The 19,730-nt window shown below is 41.8% G+C and overlaps 3 protein-coding genes across 3 annotated transcripts; 2 read left to right on the forward strand and 1 right to left on the reverse strand.

The window, feature by feature from the left end:
• The first annotated feature begins 731 nt into the window (after positions 1-731).
• Positions 732-5,932, forward strand: LOC117733872 (putative beta-lactamase-like 1). Its single transcript, XM_034537782.1, has 6 exons — positions 732-821; positions 1,583-1,666; positions 1,763-1,920; positions 2,277-2,497; positions 4,716-4,821; positions 4,954-5,932. Exons 1-6 carry the CDS (start codon positions 747-749, stop codon positions 5,930-5,932), a joined length of 1,623 nt encoding a protein of 540 aa, XP_034393673.1. The 5' UTR covers positions 732-746.
• A 6,969-nt stretch (positions 5,933-12,901) lies between these two features.
• Positions 12,902-14,946, forward strand: LOC117733556 (guanylate cyclase activator 2B-like). The gene is made up of 3 exons (XM_034537309.1): positions 12,902-12,973; positions 13,731-13,926; positions 14,882-14,946. The coding sequence occupies exons 1-3, from the start codon at positions 12,902-12,904 to the stop codon at positions 14,944-14,946; spliced, it is 333 nt and encodes a 110-aa protein (XP_034393200.1).
• A 517-nt stretch (positions 14,947-15,463) lies between these two features.
• Positions 15,464-19,576, reverse strand: trappc6b (trafficking protein particle complex 6b). The gene is made up of 6 exons (XM_034537307.1): positions 19,277-19,576; positions 19,128-19,195; positions 18,098-18,215; positions 17,862-17,945; positions 17,593-17,686; positions 15,464-17,148 (listed from the first exon to the last, which is right to left on the reverse strand). The coding sequence occupies exons 1-6, from the start codon at positions 19,355-19,357 to the stop codon at positions 17,117-17,119; spliced, it is 477 nt and encodes a 158-aa protein (XP_034393198.1). The 5' UTR covers positions 19,358-19,576; the 3' UTR covers positions 15,464-17,116.
• Positions 19,577-19,730: the final 154 nt, after the last annotated feature.

Below are 19,730 nucleotides of genomic sequence, written 5' to 3' on the forward strand. Positions count from 1 at the left end.
TAAAGATTAAACATAATAATAATTGAGTCTTTCTCTGCACGCGACCATCAGACCTTTGCTCGTTTATATCTGCTAAATCGTGACATTTAACCCTCCCCATCCCTCCGATATGGTGATGGAGTGCATCCACTGGATGAGTGATGCATGTGTGGAATTAACCTCAGCGGATGCGAGATGATTTGATTGTAGAGATTGAGTGCTTAGCAGGTTTACATCCCACAGCCCTCCATGCATTTGGCTTGCGGCTGAATCTCCCAGCAGATTATGACGTCACGGTGGAGTGGAAGATGCAACCTTTCTTCTGGAGCCAACCAGGATTAATATGTAGGTAATGCTCTGTGGTGACTGCTCAGGAGCAGGAGAGCTGACTTCATGCAGTCCTGCTGGCTTCTCCCCTGTGGACCTCGCAGAAAATTAAACTGTGGATTGTAGCTGTCTAAAGATGAGGAATAACACAAAGACAAGGAGAGACATCTGCTGCTTGTTTTCCTTCCTTTGGTAAGATAAAGAATCTGTCCCGCAGATTTCTCTATTTGTAAGAGAAATGTTAACTTACTTGTCAATGGAAAAAGAAAGTCTTTGTCAAACGTTACTAAAACCCTGAAAGAGGGTTCCTGCTGTATGTTTGACTAACACTAACATGTTTTTTTCTACAATGAAACTGATACCCATAAGAACCAGTAGACAAGATGAAGGTGAAATGGACCATGCTGGGTATGGTTGTCTTCTTTCTGCTGTCCGTGGCCATGACCTGCTGCTTCATATGGCAGTATAGGATGCCAAAGCTGAAGACAGGTAAAGTCTATCAGACCAACACATTTGTACACCTTCCAACCTGAAAGTACTTTTGGGCCTGCGCCTCCTGAGTCTCTTTGGTGTAATTGCTCGTTTGCAGGATTACACCAAACTGGAAATAGTAGCAGCAGGATTAGCAGCCGCGTTAAAGCTGATTTTAACTCCTGCCGAGAGACGGGAGGAGCAAAGCCGGATGTTTGTGGGACAACAGCCTCTGAGTGTTCAGAGTGTACTGTCTGACTGTGACAAACGTCACACAATAAAAACACTCATCTTTATAACCTGCACTCCTGGGAAAATGAAAGCAGGTTGACATATTTACAGCACATTCTAAAATAAACTGTACAGTATGATTGTTTTACAGCTAGAGTGCACATTCTGCATTTTTGTTGTATCAAAAACCTGTATTCCCTACCAACTAGCACTATTGCCCTACATCATGATTTTAGCACCTTAGTTGTCATATACATTTTACAAACTGAAGAATACTGTCCTGTTAAAAGATTATTACATAATGTACTGTATTAGTAATAATAAGGTATATATAGGTATAGGTGTAAGATACCAGTAACAGGTGGGGCAGAGTTAATCAACCCATCTGGACAGGTGTTTTTCTACCTTTTAGAAACATGTTTGTCATTTACCTTAACAAGCTCAAGAAGTCATCCAGTCTCACTGTGCATCTCTGGTTGTACAATTGAGTTGTATATTTCTCCGACAGTGACAGATGACTTGTTTCATATGTGATAACTCTGGCTTGTCCACAGAAGTGGTTGGAAAACAAGAGGCAGTAGAGGAGATGTGCCCTCTCTTTCCTGAGCCTGTGCCCCTCACACATCCCATCCCATCGCTGAGAGGGGCCTTAGAAAGGGTGAATCTCTTTTCATCTCATTTTGCTTCATCATATAAAATGATTATCATGACAATATTCTGCTTGTAGTGTCCTCACTGGGTTTTGTCCTGACAGATAGATGTACTCCTGAGGTCGAGCATTCACACCCCCAGGCTGCCAGCGATATCGGCCATCGTTGTTTTAAATGACTCGGTTTTGTGGAATGGAAACTTTGGCAAGAAGAATGTAAGCGATCCGTCCTCATCGGCACCCAATGAGTACACAGTGTACAGGTGAGATTTACAGCTGGTGTGGAAGAGATTAACATGAAATATGATACCTCAAAAGGGAAGTGGTGATTTGTCTCAATGCCAAATACGTATTCATTAATAATAATGATAGCCAGTCCATAATATTAGCAACTCCATCTGAACAATAATAATTACCACATGTAACCTGCAGTCTAATTCTTCTGTTGGCTTAGAGTTAGAATTAGGGTTATACATCATTGTATTAAGTAAGCGCAATATAGGATCAGTGATCAATGAGATCAATGAAGTGCATAGTTATGATCTGTGCAGCAGCAATGGGAATGTATTGTTCAACTAGGATACATGTGTTACGCTTACTTTAACCACTGTGATTGCAGAATTGCGAGCCTCTCTAAGATCTTCCCCACGCTGATGCTATACAAGCTCTGGGAGGACGGCCTGGTGGACTCTCTGGACGACCCTCTGGACAAATACGCAGACAACTTTACCATTAAGGACCCTCTGAGGAAAGGTGGGGGGCCAGCATCCTCGGCAGTCAGGACCCTCGGCAGCCACTTCCCTGGACTCACCCTACGCAGGATGGCCGGCCAGCTCTCTGGTAACCACACTGTTGTATGTGTTTAATGACATGGTGATCATAACAGAGTGCTGCAGGGATGACATATTTGTAGGCAAACTCAGAAGTTGGCATCACACTGGTGCCCTCAACAAAAATCCAATGGTCATTTTCCATAGCATTTTGGATTATCGCATAAATATGGCTCTGTAAAAAAACAAATGTTTATGTTACACGATTTGTTCAGCAAGATAATCTTCAAAATGGACACCAATTATTATGATTTTGAACCGTAACTACAATCAGCCGAGGAGGTAAAAAGCTGACGTTAGGCCATAAACAAACTGTCACCACCACTGAGATAGAGGCAGCGTGATGACGTTCTCATTGAGCCTCTCGTTAGCAACCGCCTGTTTTTTTAAGAGCTTGTGGAATATTTATTGACATATTTCATGTCTCTCCAGCTTCTGTTAATCACAGACTTTATTTAGGCATCCAACCTAAAAAATACAAAAACAGAAGTGCAAAATACAACTCAATTTAGGGTGTTAGAACTCATTTCTGCAGCACTGTGTGACACAATTAATCAGAGCCGAGGAGTCAATTACTCTGATCAAGATTATGTTACCACATTGCCTTTTTCTCGTCTTTAATGTTTTCAGAAAACTATATTAGTGTACTGTTGTAAAGTTTGTGACCCAGCACCGGCCACCGACTGCGCCAAACTTTCTTTTTACAGATTATATGTCACGTGTACTATGTGAAGATATAGTTACAGTTAAGGCAAATATGACAAAAAGTTATTTTTATTAACATTACTAACTGTAACTTTAAAGGAACAAACATCAAATAATGTGGAGCCTGGTTCCAGATATCTGAATCACCACTATCATCTCTGATTTGTTCTGGTGTTCTCCACGTGGAGAAACAATCAACCAATCACAGCTTGGCAGGTGGGAGTATAATCATTTTACAATATAGTAAAATATAACTTTTGTTGCAGATTCTTCATTAAAATGCAGAATACAGGCTATGGGACAATACTTTGGTATAAGAGGTGCTCTGGTTTCCCTTTGCAGTCTGTGTTGTACTGACCAATCCTGTGTGAGCAGGCTTTGGTCAAATGCAGGTAAACAGACTGCATATGATGCAGAACACTAACCAAAACTATATTCTAAATATGCAACAAGCATTATTGAAGGGACAGAACTGTACAGGTTGTTGTAAGCCACTTCTGAAACAACTTTTAAAACAACATATTTTAATTATGGAAACAATAAGTTAACTGTTAGCTGCTTCTAGCAACTCTAGTTTTAATTGGCAAAACATATTTGCACTGGCTACATCCAATAAGAAATACAAATGAAAACAAACAAAAAAAGGCAATTCAAACCTTTGTATTGTATTTGATACTGCGTCGAGCTGGACCAAACTCCACTGATCCCTTTGTAAAGTGGGTGTGATGGTAATAGAAGAATTTCTTAGATTTCAGGCTGTGGAGCATTGGTTGTGAACATCTATAGAAATTAACACTGTACATCCATACCTTGTGGTTATTGAAGTGGCAAGTTAATAACAAAGCTGATCCATTGTGTAACTGGTGCGTCAACATCCTATCATCCCATTTCATCACCGTCAAATAGCTCAGCAGCAGTGTGTGAAGGAAGTACATTGGTGAAAATGTAGGTCTAAACTCTCACACTCACCATATTGTTTCTGTTAAGGACAAGTCTCTACCACCACTACAGCGCCATAGCTAACCTCGACTCACATGAACAGAGAGAGAGGCTATATTTACACTGAGCTGTGTCCCGATATAGAGCTAATCATCTCTGTGCACTAAGAATGGAAAGGAGGGATTAACAGAGGGGGATGCCGTGCTGAGGGTACAGCTTTCAGGGACAGCTATGAGAATTAATCTGAGGTAGATGTGAATGTATGTGTCAACATTCATAATTATCCATCTAATAAAAAAATCACCCCCACGCCAGAAGGAAGTATTACTGGGGTCCAGGCATATCTGTTAATGTTGAGATACGTCACTCTATAGATGTATAGTTTGACCTATATGGTTCTGCTGATGCTCATCAAAGTTATTAGGATATATCCTGTTGGGACCTATGAGTGTAGTTGTTTTAGTATTGACCATGGTGATCAACTAACTGACTTTGGGACAAATTCACAAAAGGGTACAAGGGCGACATAGTTTACAGATTTACTCACCGGTTTTACTCACTGAGGTTTTCTAATATTTTCACAGGGTTACCCAGAAGGTTACGGTCAACTAATCTCCTTTGGAATGGAGACACAGAGGCAGCCCTCCATTTGTTACAGGATGATGTCCTTGTGGCTGAGCCCGGCACCAAGTAAGACTCTGTGTCCTTTCTGTGTGGAAAAAGGAGGTTGATTTAAATGTATAGAACAAGGATCATTTTGTATTTTGCACCCAGAGATAGCCTGCAAGCCTCTCTGGCATTACTTTCTTTTTTCCCCCTCAGATGCCACTACAGCAATGTTGCTTTTTCCTTATTGGCCAACATCTTGGCCCAGAGGGTGACTGGCTCAGACTTTGAGAGCTGGGTGTCAGACAACATTCTAGAGCGGCTCAGCATGGAGGACACTGGTTTCAACTTGAATCCAGCCATTCAGAGGCAGATGGCTGTGGGTGTGTACAGCAACGGCCAGCCAGTTCCCCTCTACGACCTCGGCTGGTACCGACCTGCAGGCCAGATGTATTCCACAGCAGCTGACATGGCCAAGCTCATGATGGCTATTCTGGGTGCATACGGTGGAACCCTGCTCCGCCAGGACACCCTGAACACCATGCTGACCCCACTCTTCCGATGCCACAGCGGCTACTTTGCCAACTCCACCGGCACACCTTGGGAGATCAACGAGCAGTTTGGCTATGATGTGGTGAGGAAGGACGGCGACCTGGACGGTTATGCGGCCACCTTCTCCCTGGTGCCACGGCTTAAACTGGGACTGGTGGTCCTGATGGCTGGGGTTCGGCCTGCAGACCAGGACCTTGTGAGTCAGGCCTACAGCTTTCTCATCCCCGCAATGGAGAGGGCTTTTAGAAATGCTCGACGAACTCTCAGACCGACGCCCAACTCAGCTCCCTATGTGGGTTTTTTCACTTACAGGAATATGACCTTCTATGAGATTTCGGTGGACTCAGACGGGGTGCTGGTCATGCAGCAGTTTGGACCACAGGTGGACGCAACTGTCCCCTCCAAGTACCGAACTATTCGGCTAGATTTCCTGCAGGACAGGGTGTTCAGGGTGGTGTTTGAGAGCCCATACCCTTGCAAGCTGAAGGTTAACAGTGCCTCTGTCTCCCTGGAGGCACAGGACAGACAGCTTTTCAACTTTTACCTCTTTAACAAGAAAGGCGTGTCGCCAGGGTTTGATTCCCCGGGACTCAACACTTACAAAGTGACAAGGATAGCTGGCAGGCCATACTTTACTTCATAAATACAGGAACTCAGCCAGTTTGACACTGTGACTGAGGCTTATGTTAAGGACAACTGCAGTCAGTGGGAAACTTGATATGGCATACACATTGCAGTTTTCAACTGTTGTGTCACTGGTCATGTGATGCTCTCTTGCTAAGGTTAATATGGTTAATTGGAACTTGTATTTTTATTATTATTTATTTAAGACATCACTGCTTATAATACTGTCCCAATTCAAGGATGTAGTAATATCCAAAGGAATCTTTGAAGTACAAGCAACGCAACACTAATGACAGTACTGTTTAAATGTTTCCTTAGACGTGTTTGGTTAATGAACGATGTGGCAGTATTTCTCTTCAACCTTGAAGTGCCTACAGTGTGACCTAGAAAGAGGAAAAACACACCTGATTGAAATGTGGAGTGGTCAAGATTTTCAAAATTTAAATCCACCATGGAAGCATGTAAAAATGCTATGATAAATAAAGAGAAAAGTTATAAAATAATATGCTGAATAAAACTTGTGGTATACATGTTCAATAAGTCTTTATTATACATTAATTAAGTGTTTTCAGTGATAATATGCATGTGAACATCAATATATATTAGTATGCAGGTTTCCTCCATATCGGGAGACATATAGTGAACACTGAAGATTCGATTGGCTTCTGTCAGAGAGTACAGAAATCCACTCACTGCTTTAACCACACCCTTGATCTTGTCCTTGCATGTGGCATTGACATTGAGCATATAATAGTCTTTCTACAGAACCCTCTTTTATCAGACCATTATCTAATAATTTTTGATTTTAAACTAACTTTAGTCCGTCCCAGATTGATCATCGTGTCGATTGTGCTACAGGCTCACTGAGAATGACACTAGACATTTTCTTTGATAATACCTAGTAGAGAGGTGCTAATTCATTTGTCTTTACCAACAGGCCATGTACCACATTCCTTCAAAGTAGCTGTAATTAAACCTCTCCTGAAGAAGCCCACTCTTAATCCAGAGGTGTTGGCTAACTACAGACCGATCTCTAACCTTCCCTTCCTCTCTAAGATCCTTGAGAAAGTAGTCGCAAATCAGTTGTGTGACTTTCTACATCAGAATAGTTTATTTGAGGAGTTTCAGTCAGGATTTAGAAAACACCACAGCACAGAGACAGCACTGGTGAAAATTACAAATTACCTCCTAATGAATCAGATAAAGGACTCATCTCTATACTGGTATTATTAGACCTTAGTGCTGATAAAGGACTCATCTCTGTACTGGTATTATTAGACCTTAGTGCTGATAAAGGACTCATCTCTGTACTGGTATTATTAGACCTTAGTGCTGATAAAGGACTCATCTCTGTACTGGTCTTGTTAGACCTTAGTGCTGATAGAGGACTCATCTCTGTACTGGTCTTGTTAGACCTTAGTGCTGATAAAGGACTCATCTCTGTACTGGTATTATTAGACCTTAGTGCTGATAAAGGACTGATCTCTGTACTGGTCTTGTTAGACCTTAGTGCTGATAAAGGACTCATCTCTGTACTGGTCTTGTTAGACCTTAGTGCTGATAGAGGACTCATCTCTGTACTGGTCTTGTTAGACCTTAGTGCTGATAAAGGACTCATCTCTGTACTGGTATTATTAGACCTTAGTGCTGATAAAGGACTCATCTCTGTACTGGTCTTGTTAGACCTTAGTGCTGATAAAGGACTCATCTCTGTACTGGTCTTATTAGACCTTAGTGCTGCGTTCGACACCATTGATCATGACATCCTATTACAGAGATTGGATCAGTCGATTGGCATTTCAGGTACCGCACTAAGTTGGTTTAAATCCTATTTATCAGATCGATCTCAATTTGTATTTGTAAACTATGAAGCCTCAATGACCACCAACGTTAATCATGGAGTTACTGCAACTCCTTATTATCAGGCTGCCCTAATAAGTCTCTTAAATCCCTCCAGTTGATCCAGAATGCTGCAGCTCGTGTACTCACAAAAACTAAGAAAAGAGATCACATGACTCCTGTATTAGCTGCTCTGCACTGGCTCCCTGTAAAATCAAGAATCACATTTAACATTCTTCTCCTCGCCTACAAAGCCTTGATTGGTGATGCACCATCATATCTTAAGGAGCTTGTAGTACCATATTGCCCCACTAGAGAGCTGCACTCACTAAATGCGGGGCTACTTGTGGTTCCTAGAGTCCTAAAAAGTAGGATGGGAGCAAGAGCCTTCAGTTATCAAGCTCCTCTTTTATGGAACCAGCTTCCACTTTCAGTCCTGGAGGCAGACACAGTCACCTCATTCAAGAATAGACTTAAGACTTTCCTCTTTAATAGTGCTTATAGTTAGGGCTGAATCAGGTTTGCCCTGGTCCAGCCCCTTGATATGCTGCTATAGGCTTATAGGCTTCTGGTGAGCGACGTTTTAGGATCCACTGAGCTCCTCTCTCTCTCTTATGGACGAATTCAGGTCTCTTTATTGCACATTAGTAACTCTACTTCTTCCACGTAGTCTTTGTGCCTTCTCGCCTCACAGGGTCCATTGGCCCCGCCTCCTTCGTGATGCCTCCTGCCTGGTGGGCCGGCCTCCTCCCTCCTTGGCCCTGCCTCCTGCTTCATGCACCCGGCCTCCTGCCATGGCTCTGCAGATGCCCCTCCTCTCTACCTCCTTCTGTTTACATGGATTGTGGTTATCTGGATCGTGGTCCATGCCTACTTCTAATTATTCATAATGTATGTCATATTCATTGAATGTGTTGTAACTCTGTAACTCTGTTCATCTGGTCACATGATATTCATCTGTCCATCAGGGGAGAGGGATCCTCCTCTGTTGCTCTCCTGAAGGTTTCATCACTTTTTCCCGATGTGAGGTCCTGGGATGGGGATGTCGTATGCAAATTGGTAAATTGTGATTTGGGCCTATACTAAATAAACTGAATTCATTGAATTTACAATTTATATGATTAAAAATTAAAATTAAAATACACCCTCGTGAGAATGAGGGTGCATTTGAATATTTCTAAACTATATATGGAATTGCATAAATGTGGTATGACTGGATTCAAATAGCCTATTCATGTATTCATGTATGATGATGTGATTCCCTATAGTAATCATTTCATTGTAGTGAGGCCAAACTTGATGTCACAGTATACAATGACCTGGTGTGACTTATAGGATAATCACAGCCTCATTAAACTTTATAATTCCAACCTAGAGACCTTAGGCATTCAGAGGATGGATAGCTGTCATAGCATCATGCCTACTGCTCACACTATATTGATAATTTCTGTCATATTCATTTAATGTGCTGGAACTCTGTAATGTTCTGAGGCAAATTTGTGATTTGTAATTTTGGGCTATACAAAATAAATTGAATTGAAATTGAAATTGGAGCAGTCCGAGGTATATTGACAATAAGTGATCTTTTGAGCAGTTTCCAGAACACAAGTGCGTGCCATCCAATCACTGAAAAATGCATGAAGAGACTCTGTCAACTATTAACAATGTACATGCTGCGTCAATTGTACAATGTACAGTAGTTGTGCATAGTTTTAAAAGTCAGTCACTATTGACAAGATGCCCTGTGTGAGTGGAGACTCTCTCTGACCAATCAGTGGTCTGCAGCAGTTTAGCTTCACCTTCTAGGGCAGTGGTCCCCAACCTTTTTATCACCGCGGACCGGTCAACGCTTGGCAAATTTTACCGCGGCCCGGGGGGGGGGTGTTGGTGCGGCGCGTTAGTGCACCGACCCTTTGAGAGTTACGTGCGTACGTTTTACATGCCTGCACAGATACAGATACACCACAAAAACTAATATAAAGTGCATGGAAATTTTTACTCACCATAATGCCAAATCAATGGGAGCCCTGCGCTTGTTTTTCTACACAGAGACGGTCCCATCTGGGAGTGATGGGAGACAATGACACCCGAAGTGTGTTGCTTATATCCAGTCTACGCCGTTGTTTTGTTTTGGTTGCTGTCACTGCAGAAAACCCCGCTTCACACAGATAGGATGTCGGAAATGGCAACAGGGTTTTCAGTGCGGTGGTGGCGATCTCAGGGTATTCTGCCATGACTTTAATCCAGAACACCGGCAGAGTGTTAATTTTAAGGCCGCCGTCATTTGCGATCTCCAGCAGTTGATCATCTTCTTGCACAGATATGCTAGATTCACCTGGTTTGTTGACAAATGGGTCCAATATGCCAACATGTCCAATATGCCTCTGTTCACTCGCAGTCCCCACAAATCCAATTTGGCTTTAAATGCAGCTACTTTATCTGCCAACTTGAAGACACTTGTCATTTTTCCTTGAAGTGACAGATTGAGTTCATTGAGCAGGTTGAATATATCGCACAGGTAAGCCAGTTTTGCGACCCATTCCTCGTCACTGAAATGTGCTGCTAGCGGTGACTTCTTTTCTGAGAGAAATCTTTGCAGCGGCTCTCTTAATTCAAAAACTCTGGCCAGCGATTTCCCTCTGGATAACCATCTTTTTTCTGTGTATAAGAGAAGGCATCTGTGCTCTGCGTCCATCTCCTCACAAAGCTGCTCAAACAGGTGCAAGTTAAGGGCATGTGCTTTGACATGGTTAATAACTTTAACGACGTCAGTCAATACGCTGTTCAATTCCGGTAGCATTTTTCGGCTTGCCATCATTTCCCTGTGAATGATACAATGCGTAGATTCACACTCAGGTGCAACCTCCTTAATCCGAGCAGTTAAACCAGACAGCCGTCCGGTCATGGCAGCAGCTCCGTCTGTGCATATGCTGATACAAAAGGACCATTTCAGTTTTCCTGATATATAACCATCCAGCGACTTGAACAGTTCTGCGGCTGTGGTGTTGGTTGGCAACGATAGTGCACATAACATGTCCTCATGCACATCCTCCTGATAAAGATATCGCACATAAACAAGTAGTATTGCCTTGTTGTCAACATCTGTAGATTCATCAGCCTGGAGGGCGTACCACGGTGATGTATTAATCCTCTCCAACAATTGTGTCTCAATGTCTTCGGCTATTTCCTCAATGCGCCGAGTCACGGTACTAGCCGACAGAGGCACCTGTGCTATCTTTTTAACAGCGGCCTCCCCTAGAAGTTCACGGCAAATGTCTTTAGTGGAGGGCAAGATCAATTCTTCACCAATAGTGAATGGCTTTTTAGCCTTAGCAATACGGTTAGCCACTAAGTATGACGCTCTAAGTGCATTCGCATTTACTGATGTGGTGGCCCTCAGTAATTTCTTCTGTCCTTCGTGTTCGTTTTTTTCTTTCAAAATACTCCAGGGGCTTGTCTTTTAATCCAGGGTGCCTGGTTTCCAAGTGGCGAAGCAGTTTTGAAGGCTTCATTGCCTCATTAGCACGCCGGTTGCCGCATATTATGCAGAGCGGGCTTGGAATATGGGAATCACCTGCTGCGATAAACCCATATTTTAAGTAGGTCTCCTGTCTGGTAAAAGTTTTCTTTTTCTTTGAACTCGTAGGCTCTTCTTCTGTCTCTTCACTAGACCTTTTCCCTTTCGCAAAAAAAAATAGCCAAAGACGTCTGTTTCTTACTCATTTTGCTAGCTTGTGGGTTAAAATTGGGCGCACAAGTGACCGGGATGCAAACGAGCGAATCCGGTCATTTTTCAAAATAAAAGTTTTTTCAAAATAAAAGATCGTTCATACTCTGATAATAAATAAAACGGAAATTATTAATTATTTCTTGTGCGGCCCGGTACCAATTGATCCACGGACCGGTACCGGTCCGCGGCCCGGGGGTTGGGGACCACTGTTCTAGGGGCTTGGCTTGCGTGGAACCTCGAGGTGATACCAAAGGTATGGATTGGAAGTCTATGATGTGTTTACAGCAACTGGAACAAAAAAGCAGTGAAAGCAGCTTTAAACCAATTACCTTTATAATTTAGGTGTTTACTTTAAAAGGTCTAAGATTGGTCAATGTCATATTCATGTAATGTGTTTATGTAACTCTGTAACTCTGTTCATTCTGTACACATGACATCTATTCATCTGTCCATCCGGGGAGAGGGATCCTCCTCTGTTGCTCTCCTGAAGGGTTCTTCACTTTTTTTATTTTTGGGGAGTTTTTCCTGATCCGATGTGAGGTCAAAGGTCAGGGATGTCGTATGTGTACAGATTGTAAAGGCAAATTTGTAATGTGTGATATTGGGCTATACAAAATAAACTGAATTGAATAGATGGCTGCAATTTAAAAAATCACATGAAATTATACCCTCATCCTATTTATCAAATGATGACTACATAAAAAAATATTATTTGGGACAAATCTGATGTGAACTAAAACTAAATGTCTAATATGTGACACAATAATAAAATCTCAACTCAAACATCCCCTTCTCAAAAGCTTTATCTGAGCTCAATTTGAGATGCTTTTGAGTCCAAAGTATGGGTTATAAAATACAACACTAAATACCTCATAGCTCTCATTCAACATTTGGTTTTATTTATGTTTTGAAATTGCTCTTTTTTAACATCTTGTTTCATTTATTATTATTTTCACATGCTCTTATTTATTGTTTTAATTTTTTACATATAACGGTTTCTCGTAATAACAGCCAAGGCCTAAAGAAATGTGATTTTTCTTTTTGTATTTGAAAGTCTAGCCCCGAGAGTGTCTGACTCCACTAATGCTGGAGCGGAAATCTGAGCATAGAGTTGTTCCCATGGACGTAAAAGGAGGCCTAACCTTAAGTAACGACATTAGTGATCTGAGGGCACTTCATCATGTGTGCATTGCAGCATGAATATAAAACAATAATTACCCATCATTTTTCTTCTCATTTTCCACAGTATGGGACAGCTTTTATGGTATTAATAACACTTTGGGTTGTTCATCATTAACTACCCTTCAGGCCTTGCCCACGGTCTGTACCATCCAAACCCTCCATAAATACAGGGCTGAGAGGCGCTCACAGAGGAACATAGGAACCAGGAGAAGTGTGTGATCCATCACAGGCAGCAAGATGAAGACCACCATCTGGGTGTTAGTCCTCCTCGTAGTTGTGTGCAAGTCCTCCAGCGCTGTGACTGTCACGGTAAGAACACCTGAAACCTGAAAAGCTCCAGCTTTCCTCCTTTCTATGTTTTCTTTTGATTTTGCACTTATTTTGTTTTGCAATTGTTTTTTGAAAGTCTTTATGTTAACTTGACCTTTTTGTGTGGCTGTTTGATTATATATTATTGTTATACTGTATATATACTATTATTCTGGAATTTTAGCAAGTCATTTGTTTTTTCCAGCGTTGACTCTGATGAGCTCTCTCATCACAAACTATTTTGAGGGAGCTTCTCAAATGAGGCCTGCGCATTTATTTTAAGACTTTTGTTATGTTCTGCTATTTTTGTGCTTTGGCGCACATTTTCAGATAATCGCTCCTGAAGATATTCATAGTGTTGCACTTGGTTCTACACATGAAATGTGAATACAAAAATTGAGCTGAGTGAGAAGTTCAAACCCTCGTTAGACGTAACCCTTCTCACCTCTGCACAAAAGACAAAGGAAGTGGTTCCACTTTGTAATATGTTCCCTTGTTACTGCTTTAGACTTCTCCATTAACATGCAGGTTGCCAGGTTGAGAACATCCAGCATTACACCTTCTGGAACAAAAAAATGTTTTAAACTAAGTGGGGAAATTACATAATGTTCATTATTTGTTAGCATTATCAAAGCCATTACATAAAAAGTAAAGGGTGGTACCCGCAATTATCAATAATATGCAAAGTATGCAGTTTAGTAAGTCGATAAGTCAAAGTGACTGTAACACTAGTCGTATCCTGTGGTATTCCTTATAGGAGGCAGACTTTCACTTCTCCCTGGAGGCAGTGAAGGCCCTGGGGGCTCTGATGACTGGAGACGATGCACCAGCAGAGCAGGAGCTCCAGCTGGTGGAGGCCAGAGCAGCAGCGGTGTGTTCTCACCCCGCTCTGCCACAAGACTTTAGACCTCTGTGTTTGAGGACCGATGCTGGAGCATCTCTGGCCAGACTGGGTAAAGTCCATTTTTAAATACAGTTAAGTGATGGGTGGGTTTCCAGTGGAAAGCTATAGTGTATTTACTCAACTCAGTACTTAAGTAAAATGTTACATCTCAAAGGGGAATATTGTACTTCTTACTCCACTACAGTTGTCTGACAGCTTTAGGCTCAGTGTGAGAGCGGGTCGGCTCCACGAGTCCCTGTCGATGTGTCCTTGGTCCAGACACTTAACCCCAAATTATCTATTTAAAACGTCTCTTGGAGAAACTGGGTAATAATAATAATACATTTATTTATATAGCACCTTTAAAAACAGGGTTTACAAAGTGCTCTACATAGAAGCAAGGTAAAAACACAACATCAATACAAGTAAACATTTCAGAAAATACATGTGGCAAAGGAGACAACAGGATAAAAACAGGGCTGTTTTTATTTTATCGTTCTCACAGTCAGAAACAACAATTCATCCAGATTATCTATATGGTTCCCATCATCGAGGTCAGGAGCTCAGTGGTTCATAAGATAAAGACGACATGACTGAAGGGATAACAAAGAAAGAGAAAATGTAAAAAGGAAACTACAATATTGACACAACATGATACAAAATGATGCTTCGGACTGACATTTCTCAAACAGTTGAACCTCTTCAAACAATATAAATCCTTCAAAATAAAACAATCGGAGAAGGAAGAATCACTGCTTAGTGAATCACATCCACACTAATGTGATGTCATAGGTAGACGCTTGTGTTGTCGGACCACATCATGTGATCATAGCGGTTCTGGACGGGTCCATGCCGTTTGATACTGAGGTCTTAAGGATGTTCCTCGTTCAGTCTATCTGTGCAACACTTTGGTTCACAGTAAAGTATCTCAACAACTACTCAGATCTTTATGATATTTTGGTGGATATTCGTGGTCCCCAGCAAATGATTTGGAATATTTTTGATGTTTTTCTCCTCTTTTTCAGCACTCGTGGCTTGGCACTCTGACGCCTGTGAGATCTGTGAATCTGTTGCCTGCACTGGATGCTGAAAGGGAAACCTGCATTGTGACGTCATCTGTCACAGAACGATTCCTGGTTTTTTGACTGTATTCAAAATCCAAAATGATATATGAAAAAACAAAAAAAGAGAAGAAACATTGACATCTTTTTGTTTGTGTGATGATTGATTATGTGTTTCTTCTGATTTGTCGTCTATAGTTTGTTTGGTCGTCAGCTGAAAGTGTCACATTTGAACAGAGCGGAATACAAGTTGTCAAAGTCTATTCCATCTGGTTATATCTTTAAAAAATTGATGTAATTGTTTGTTATTGAAATCTTAATAAAATATTTGAATGGAAAAAAAGGTCTATATTTTTGTATTTCTTTAGAAGCTTCCTGTAGGTTTTAAAGCAGACTTAGACAGAGAGAAGCAGACAGAAAGGTCTACAATAAGTAGGATACATTAGGATGTCAAACTAATTCAGCATTCAACTGGTTAAAAAGAAAAAGCTACAGATCAGAGTAATAAAATAAAATGCCCTGCCAATGAAAGAAGGCACAGCAGGGTTTGTGTCATGCTGGGTAGATCTTTATTCACTCTTACAATCATCAACATGTTAAGTATATAGTTAGTGATATTAGTAATGTTAGCTCTACAGGGTTTCATGTAGAAAAGTAACACTTTAGAAATGTGTATCTCCTTCAACCTCTATTACACAACGTGTCACCATGACCCAGATCCACTGCACCAGGACATGGAGGACACCATGAGGGTCTATGAAGCAGAGACCCTGGTCACAGCTGGCCGATGCTACGCTGTGATTGGCCAGTCTGCTCTCCAGGGGCGGAACCGAGTGCATTGTCATTTCATACAGCAAAAAAGTTTCCATAATCAATCTATTTAATTATATATTAACAAGGTGTGAAATAAGTTTCAGGTCAACATCTGGAAATTAAAGTTGTCCGGCAGCGGTTGGTGGACGGACAATAAACAATGCACAATAAACTCATTAAGAACTGTCTGTTGCCGGCATACACAAGTCGGTAACTGAGTGTTACAATAACCACATGTAAAAGGGTCTGAATACTTTCTGAATGCTCAGTAGATTTTGCCAGAATAGTTCATAACTGGGCTTATGTTTTTGTACCCAGAGAAGGAACCGTCACGTAGACAGAGAGGTATTTATTGAACTGATTCAACCTGAAGAAACATTTTGGATATGTCCTTGCTTCAACAGGATGACCAGTATTAATCAATGTCTTCATTCAGTCATCTGATCCATTTATGGCATGTCTGAGGATAATATTCTTGGATGTTCTAGGGAACGCTGTTGTTACACTGTCTCTAACTCCAAGATGGTTTGTTTCATGTTGAATAGAGACATGGACTTGTGTTATCATGTGAAATCATTATTTTTGGTCGATATGTTATTTTGATTATATTATTGTTATTTCTTTATGAATATCTTAAACATAAAATTGGTTTCTGAGAAGCTCTACAGCTCCAACTAGAGCAAACTAGTATGGCTGGGATCACACACACTCTTTAGTTTTTTTAAATGATAAATACAAACAAACTAATTGATTATTTAATACATTTAGATCATATTGTAAAATTGATTAACAGAGGTTGTATATGTTCTCTCATTTGATTACAGATGGTCATCAGCCACGATGATATTCACAATGCGGAACTGGAGAAGCATCCTGTGTTCTGCAGGTTAACGTTAAACAAATATGGACTAAAGCAGAATATTTTGTTATATAAAAACATGTTGGGAATTTTAGAAAGGATTACAGCTATCTTTTTTTTAAATTAACTTTGACTTTTTAATCACTCTGGGGTTATTGGAAATATTAAAATCAAACAATCAGCGTAGCCAGATTTGTATCTGGAATTGTGCAGAAATATGAAATATGCAACACACACACACACACACACACACACACACACACACACGGGGGGAAAGCTATTTCTCTTAACAAAAACAAAATCAACATTGCCACCATGAATAGTGCATTAATAATTCACCAGAATTATGAAGACGCATCTTACCATCTGAATAAAGCACCATTGACTTGAGAGCAGGCTTTTATTGGTCAATGGTGCAATCGCTCTGGACGTTACACTAAAGTGCAGAGTGACGTTTATGTTACTGATGAAGATGGGTGGCATTTCCCTTTAATGGAGTTGACAACAATAGAGTGAGTGTGGCCTCGTCACATTTTCTGGATCATGATCTGGAATTTACCTGCAGGGATATAAAGAACACAGAGAAAGGAGAGCATGAGCTAGTCCACTTCAGACATATGGGTTTCAAATGCAGCATGTGACCATAGAGTAAGGCCAAGAGCCTCGTGATACAGTTTGTTGGGTTCTTTGTGGGGCAACTGTGTCTCAGTGGAGAGCAGGGTCGTCCAGGGTCGAGACACTTCACCCCAAGGAACAGCTACAGGATTGATTTGGTGTTAAGGTCTCGCCCCAGGACACATCGACATGGGCTAGCGGAGCCGGGGATCGAACCGCCGATCCTCTGATTGAAGGACAACCCTGCTCTCCACTGAGACACAGTCCCCTAATCAAGGAACTTGATTCTCTGATGATGACAGAGTTGCGTTTGAAAGCTCTTGAAAAAGGCCAAAGTTAGGATTTTTCTCGTCTCTGATTGGAGGATGGCCGAACATGTGTGTCTTACAAGCAGGCATGATGGACACCTCAGCAGTCACAATGCTCTTCACCCCCAGGTTGGACAGAGCTCCCCTCACCAGACCACAGGTGAAGGCCAGATACTGCAGACAGACAAACAGTCATCTGTCATAAGAGGAGCAGGGATGGAGGCACGTCTATATAAATCATGCTTAATGTTGCAGGTTTAAAAGGTCCTGCTGGTCTGGGATCAGCTGCCTCACAAACAGGAAACAGAGCAGTAAGTCATCTAGAGTACAAATGTCTGACATCGAGCACCTTTGGGGCGTGTTCCAGGTACTGCTTCCCAGCCGACAGCTGACTCAGGAGTCTGAACTTGTTGTCCTGGAGAACGTAGATGCCCTGAAACACAGCATTCAGCGGTACAGCTGGTGGCACAGCATCGGACACAGAGATTTATTTCCCACGGATACAATGTGTATTGTGCATGTTTGTTGTCAGGCTGGACCGTGTCATGTTAAAGAAATAACCTCCTGATGATCGAGAGGAAGTACCTGGTGGTTAGTTCGAAGGTTGTCGATTTGCTTCTTGAACACGCAGGTCCAGAAGTCTTTGCAGACAAACTTCATGATGTCCAGCTCATCTTTGAACCTCGCCGCGTCCTTCGTAAGTCTGCAGAAGAGAAGCTGTCCAAATGAAGTCCAGAAGCTTCACACTGGTCATACTAATGGTTGTTGTCGGTCTTTATTTTAAGTGGAGCAGAACTCAACAGCAGGAAATGATGCACGTATTTAGGGACTATTTTCAACGGTGGAAGAATCCACATTTGTTTCTCTAGTGCGTTTATGTGGTAGCAGGACGGCGTATGTGGGACCGAGTCAAATAATCTACAGTGTGTGTGTTCATGGTGATAAAGGAACATGTCAACACACATCTTTGATGTGTTTTTATAGTGGACAACAATTGAGCTCTATGGCCCAGAGAAAGAACATATATCAGGCTTTGATACACACACAATACTTGGTAGCACATACATTCAGTAGTCATGTTTCTTTTCTATTGTTAAGCAAATTGTAAGTAACGTCGGCTGGTTTGGGACCAATAAACCCGGTTACAGCATAGTTTGGTCTGAAGGCGTGTTAGTGAGGTTATGAACTGGAAACAGAACCAGTCGGCTTGACCATCAAACCCTCTGAGAGGAAATAGAGAGAGCTCTTCAGGAAGTTGTTTTCATAGTTCTTTCATGTTGTATTGGCCTCATGTATCGCTGACAGGAGGCATTAATATCCAGAAGTGGTGGAAACTGGTTGAATTACAACGTCCAGTCACGTGGTGCCTAGAGACATCCATGGAGTACACCGCAGGGAGCAGCCACACCTTTTAGAATTGAATTACATCAAACTTATTTTGATGTCAAACTAATGCACATGAAATATGCGAATAGAAACACAGCTAGTGTTAGTTTACCTCTGCGTAGCAGATTTATAGGAGAAGAAAAGAACAATATTGAATATTACCAGACTACACCTTTAGGTGTTATTATTGTAATAATTAAGTCGGATGCAGCTAGTGACTGGAGGTTACCTCTCCATCAGCCCCTGGCCCACTCTGAAGCCCATGTTCTCCAGCGTGGCGATGTGTCGTCCATTCTCCTGAAGGAAGCACAGACAAGTGATGAGCGACACCGCGGAGGACTACCGGCTGACCGGAGATCAGCTGAGCGGCCCTCTTACCGTCTCTCCGTTCTCGGCTGACGTGTAAATGTACTGAATGACTTCGTTATGGAGAAACTGGAAAGGAGCTTCGTCTGCCATTCTTGTCCTCCTCCACGCGCTGAGCTTCGGCCTGTCAGCAGCTGCTTCACCGTGTCACTCACACCGGGACCGACATCATCCTCCACGGACACGCACCGACACACACTCCGGTGTACCGGGACTTTATTAAATAACGTTTCATAAGATACTAAACAAACGCTTTCTGCTGCTTCCGTGTTGGTCTTGTTCCACCGCTGCTGAGGGGCACAGACTGCCTTTATTGTGCACCACTACCGCCCCCTGCTGGCCGGGAGGCCAGACGGCGACGTCTAAACAGACAATGAGGTCAATTCTAGAAATTGCTTGGGAGTGGAATTTGCAATTTCAATTCAATTCAGTTTATTTTGTATAGCCCAATATCACAAATTACAAA

The sequence above is a fragment of the Cyclopterus lumpus genome, chromosome 7 (genome assembly GCF_009769545.1).
Source record: "Cyclopterus lumpus isolate fCycLum1 chromosome 7, fCycLum1.pri, whole genome shotgun sequence".
Classification (NCBI taxonomy): Eukaryota; Metazoa; Chordata; class Actinopteri; order Perciformes; family Cyclopteridae; genus Cyclopterus; species Cyclopterus lumpus.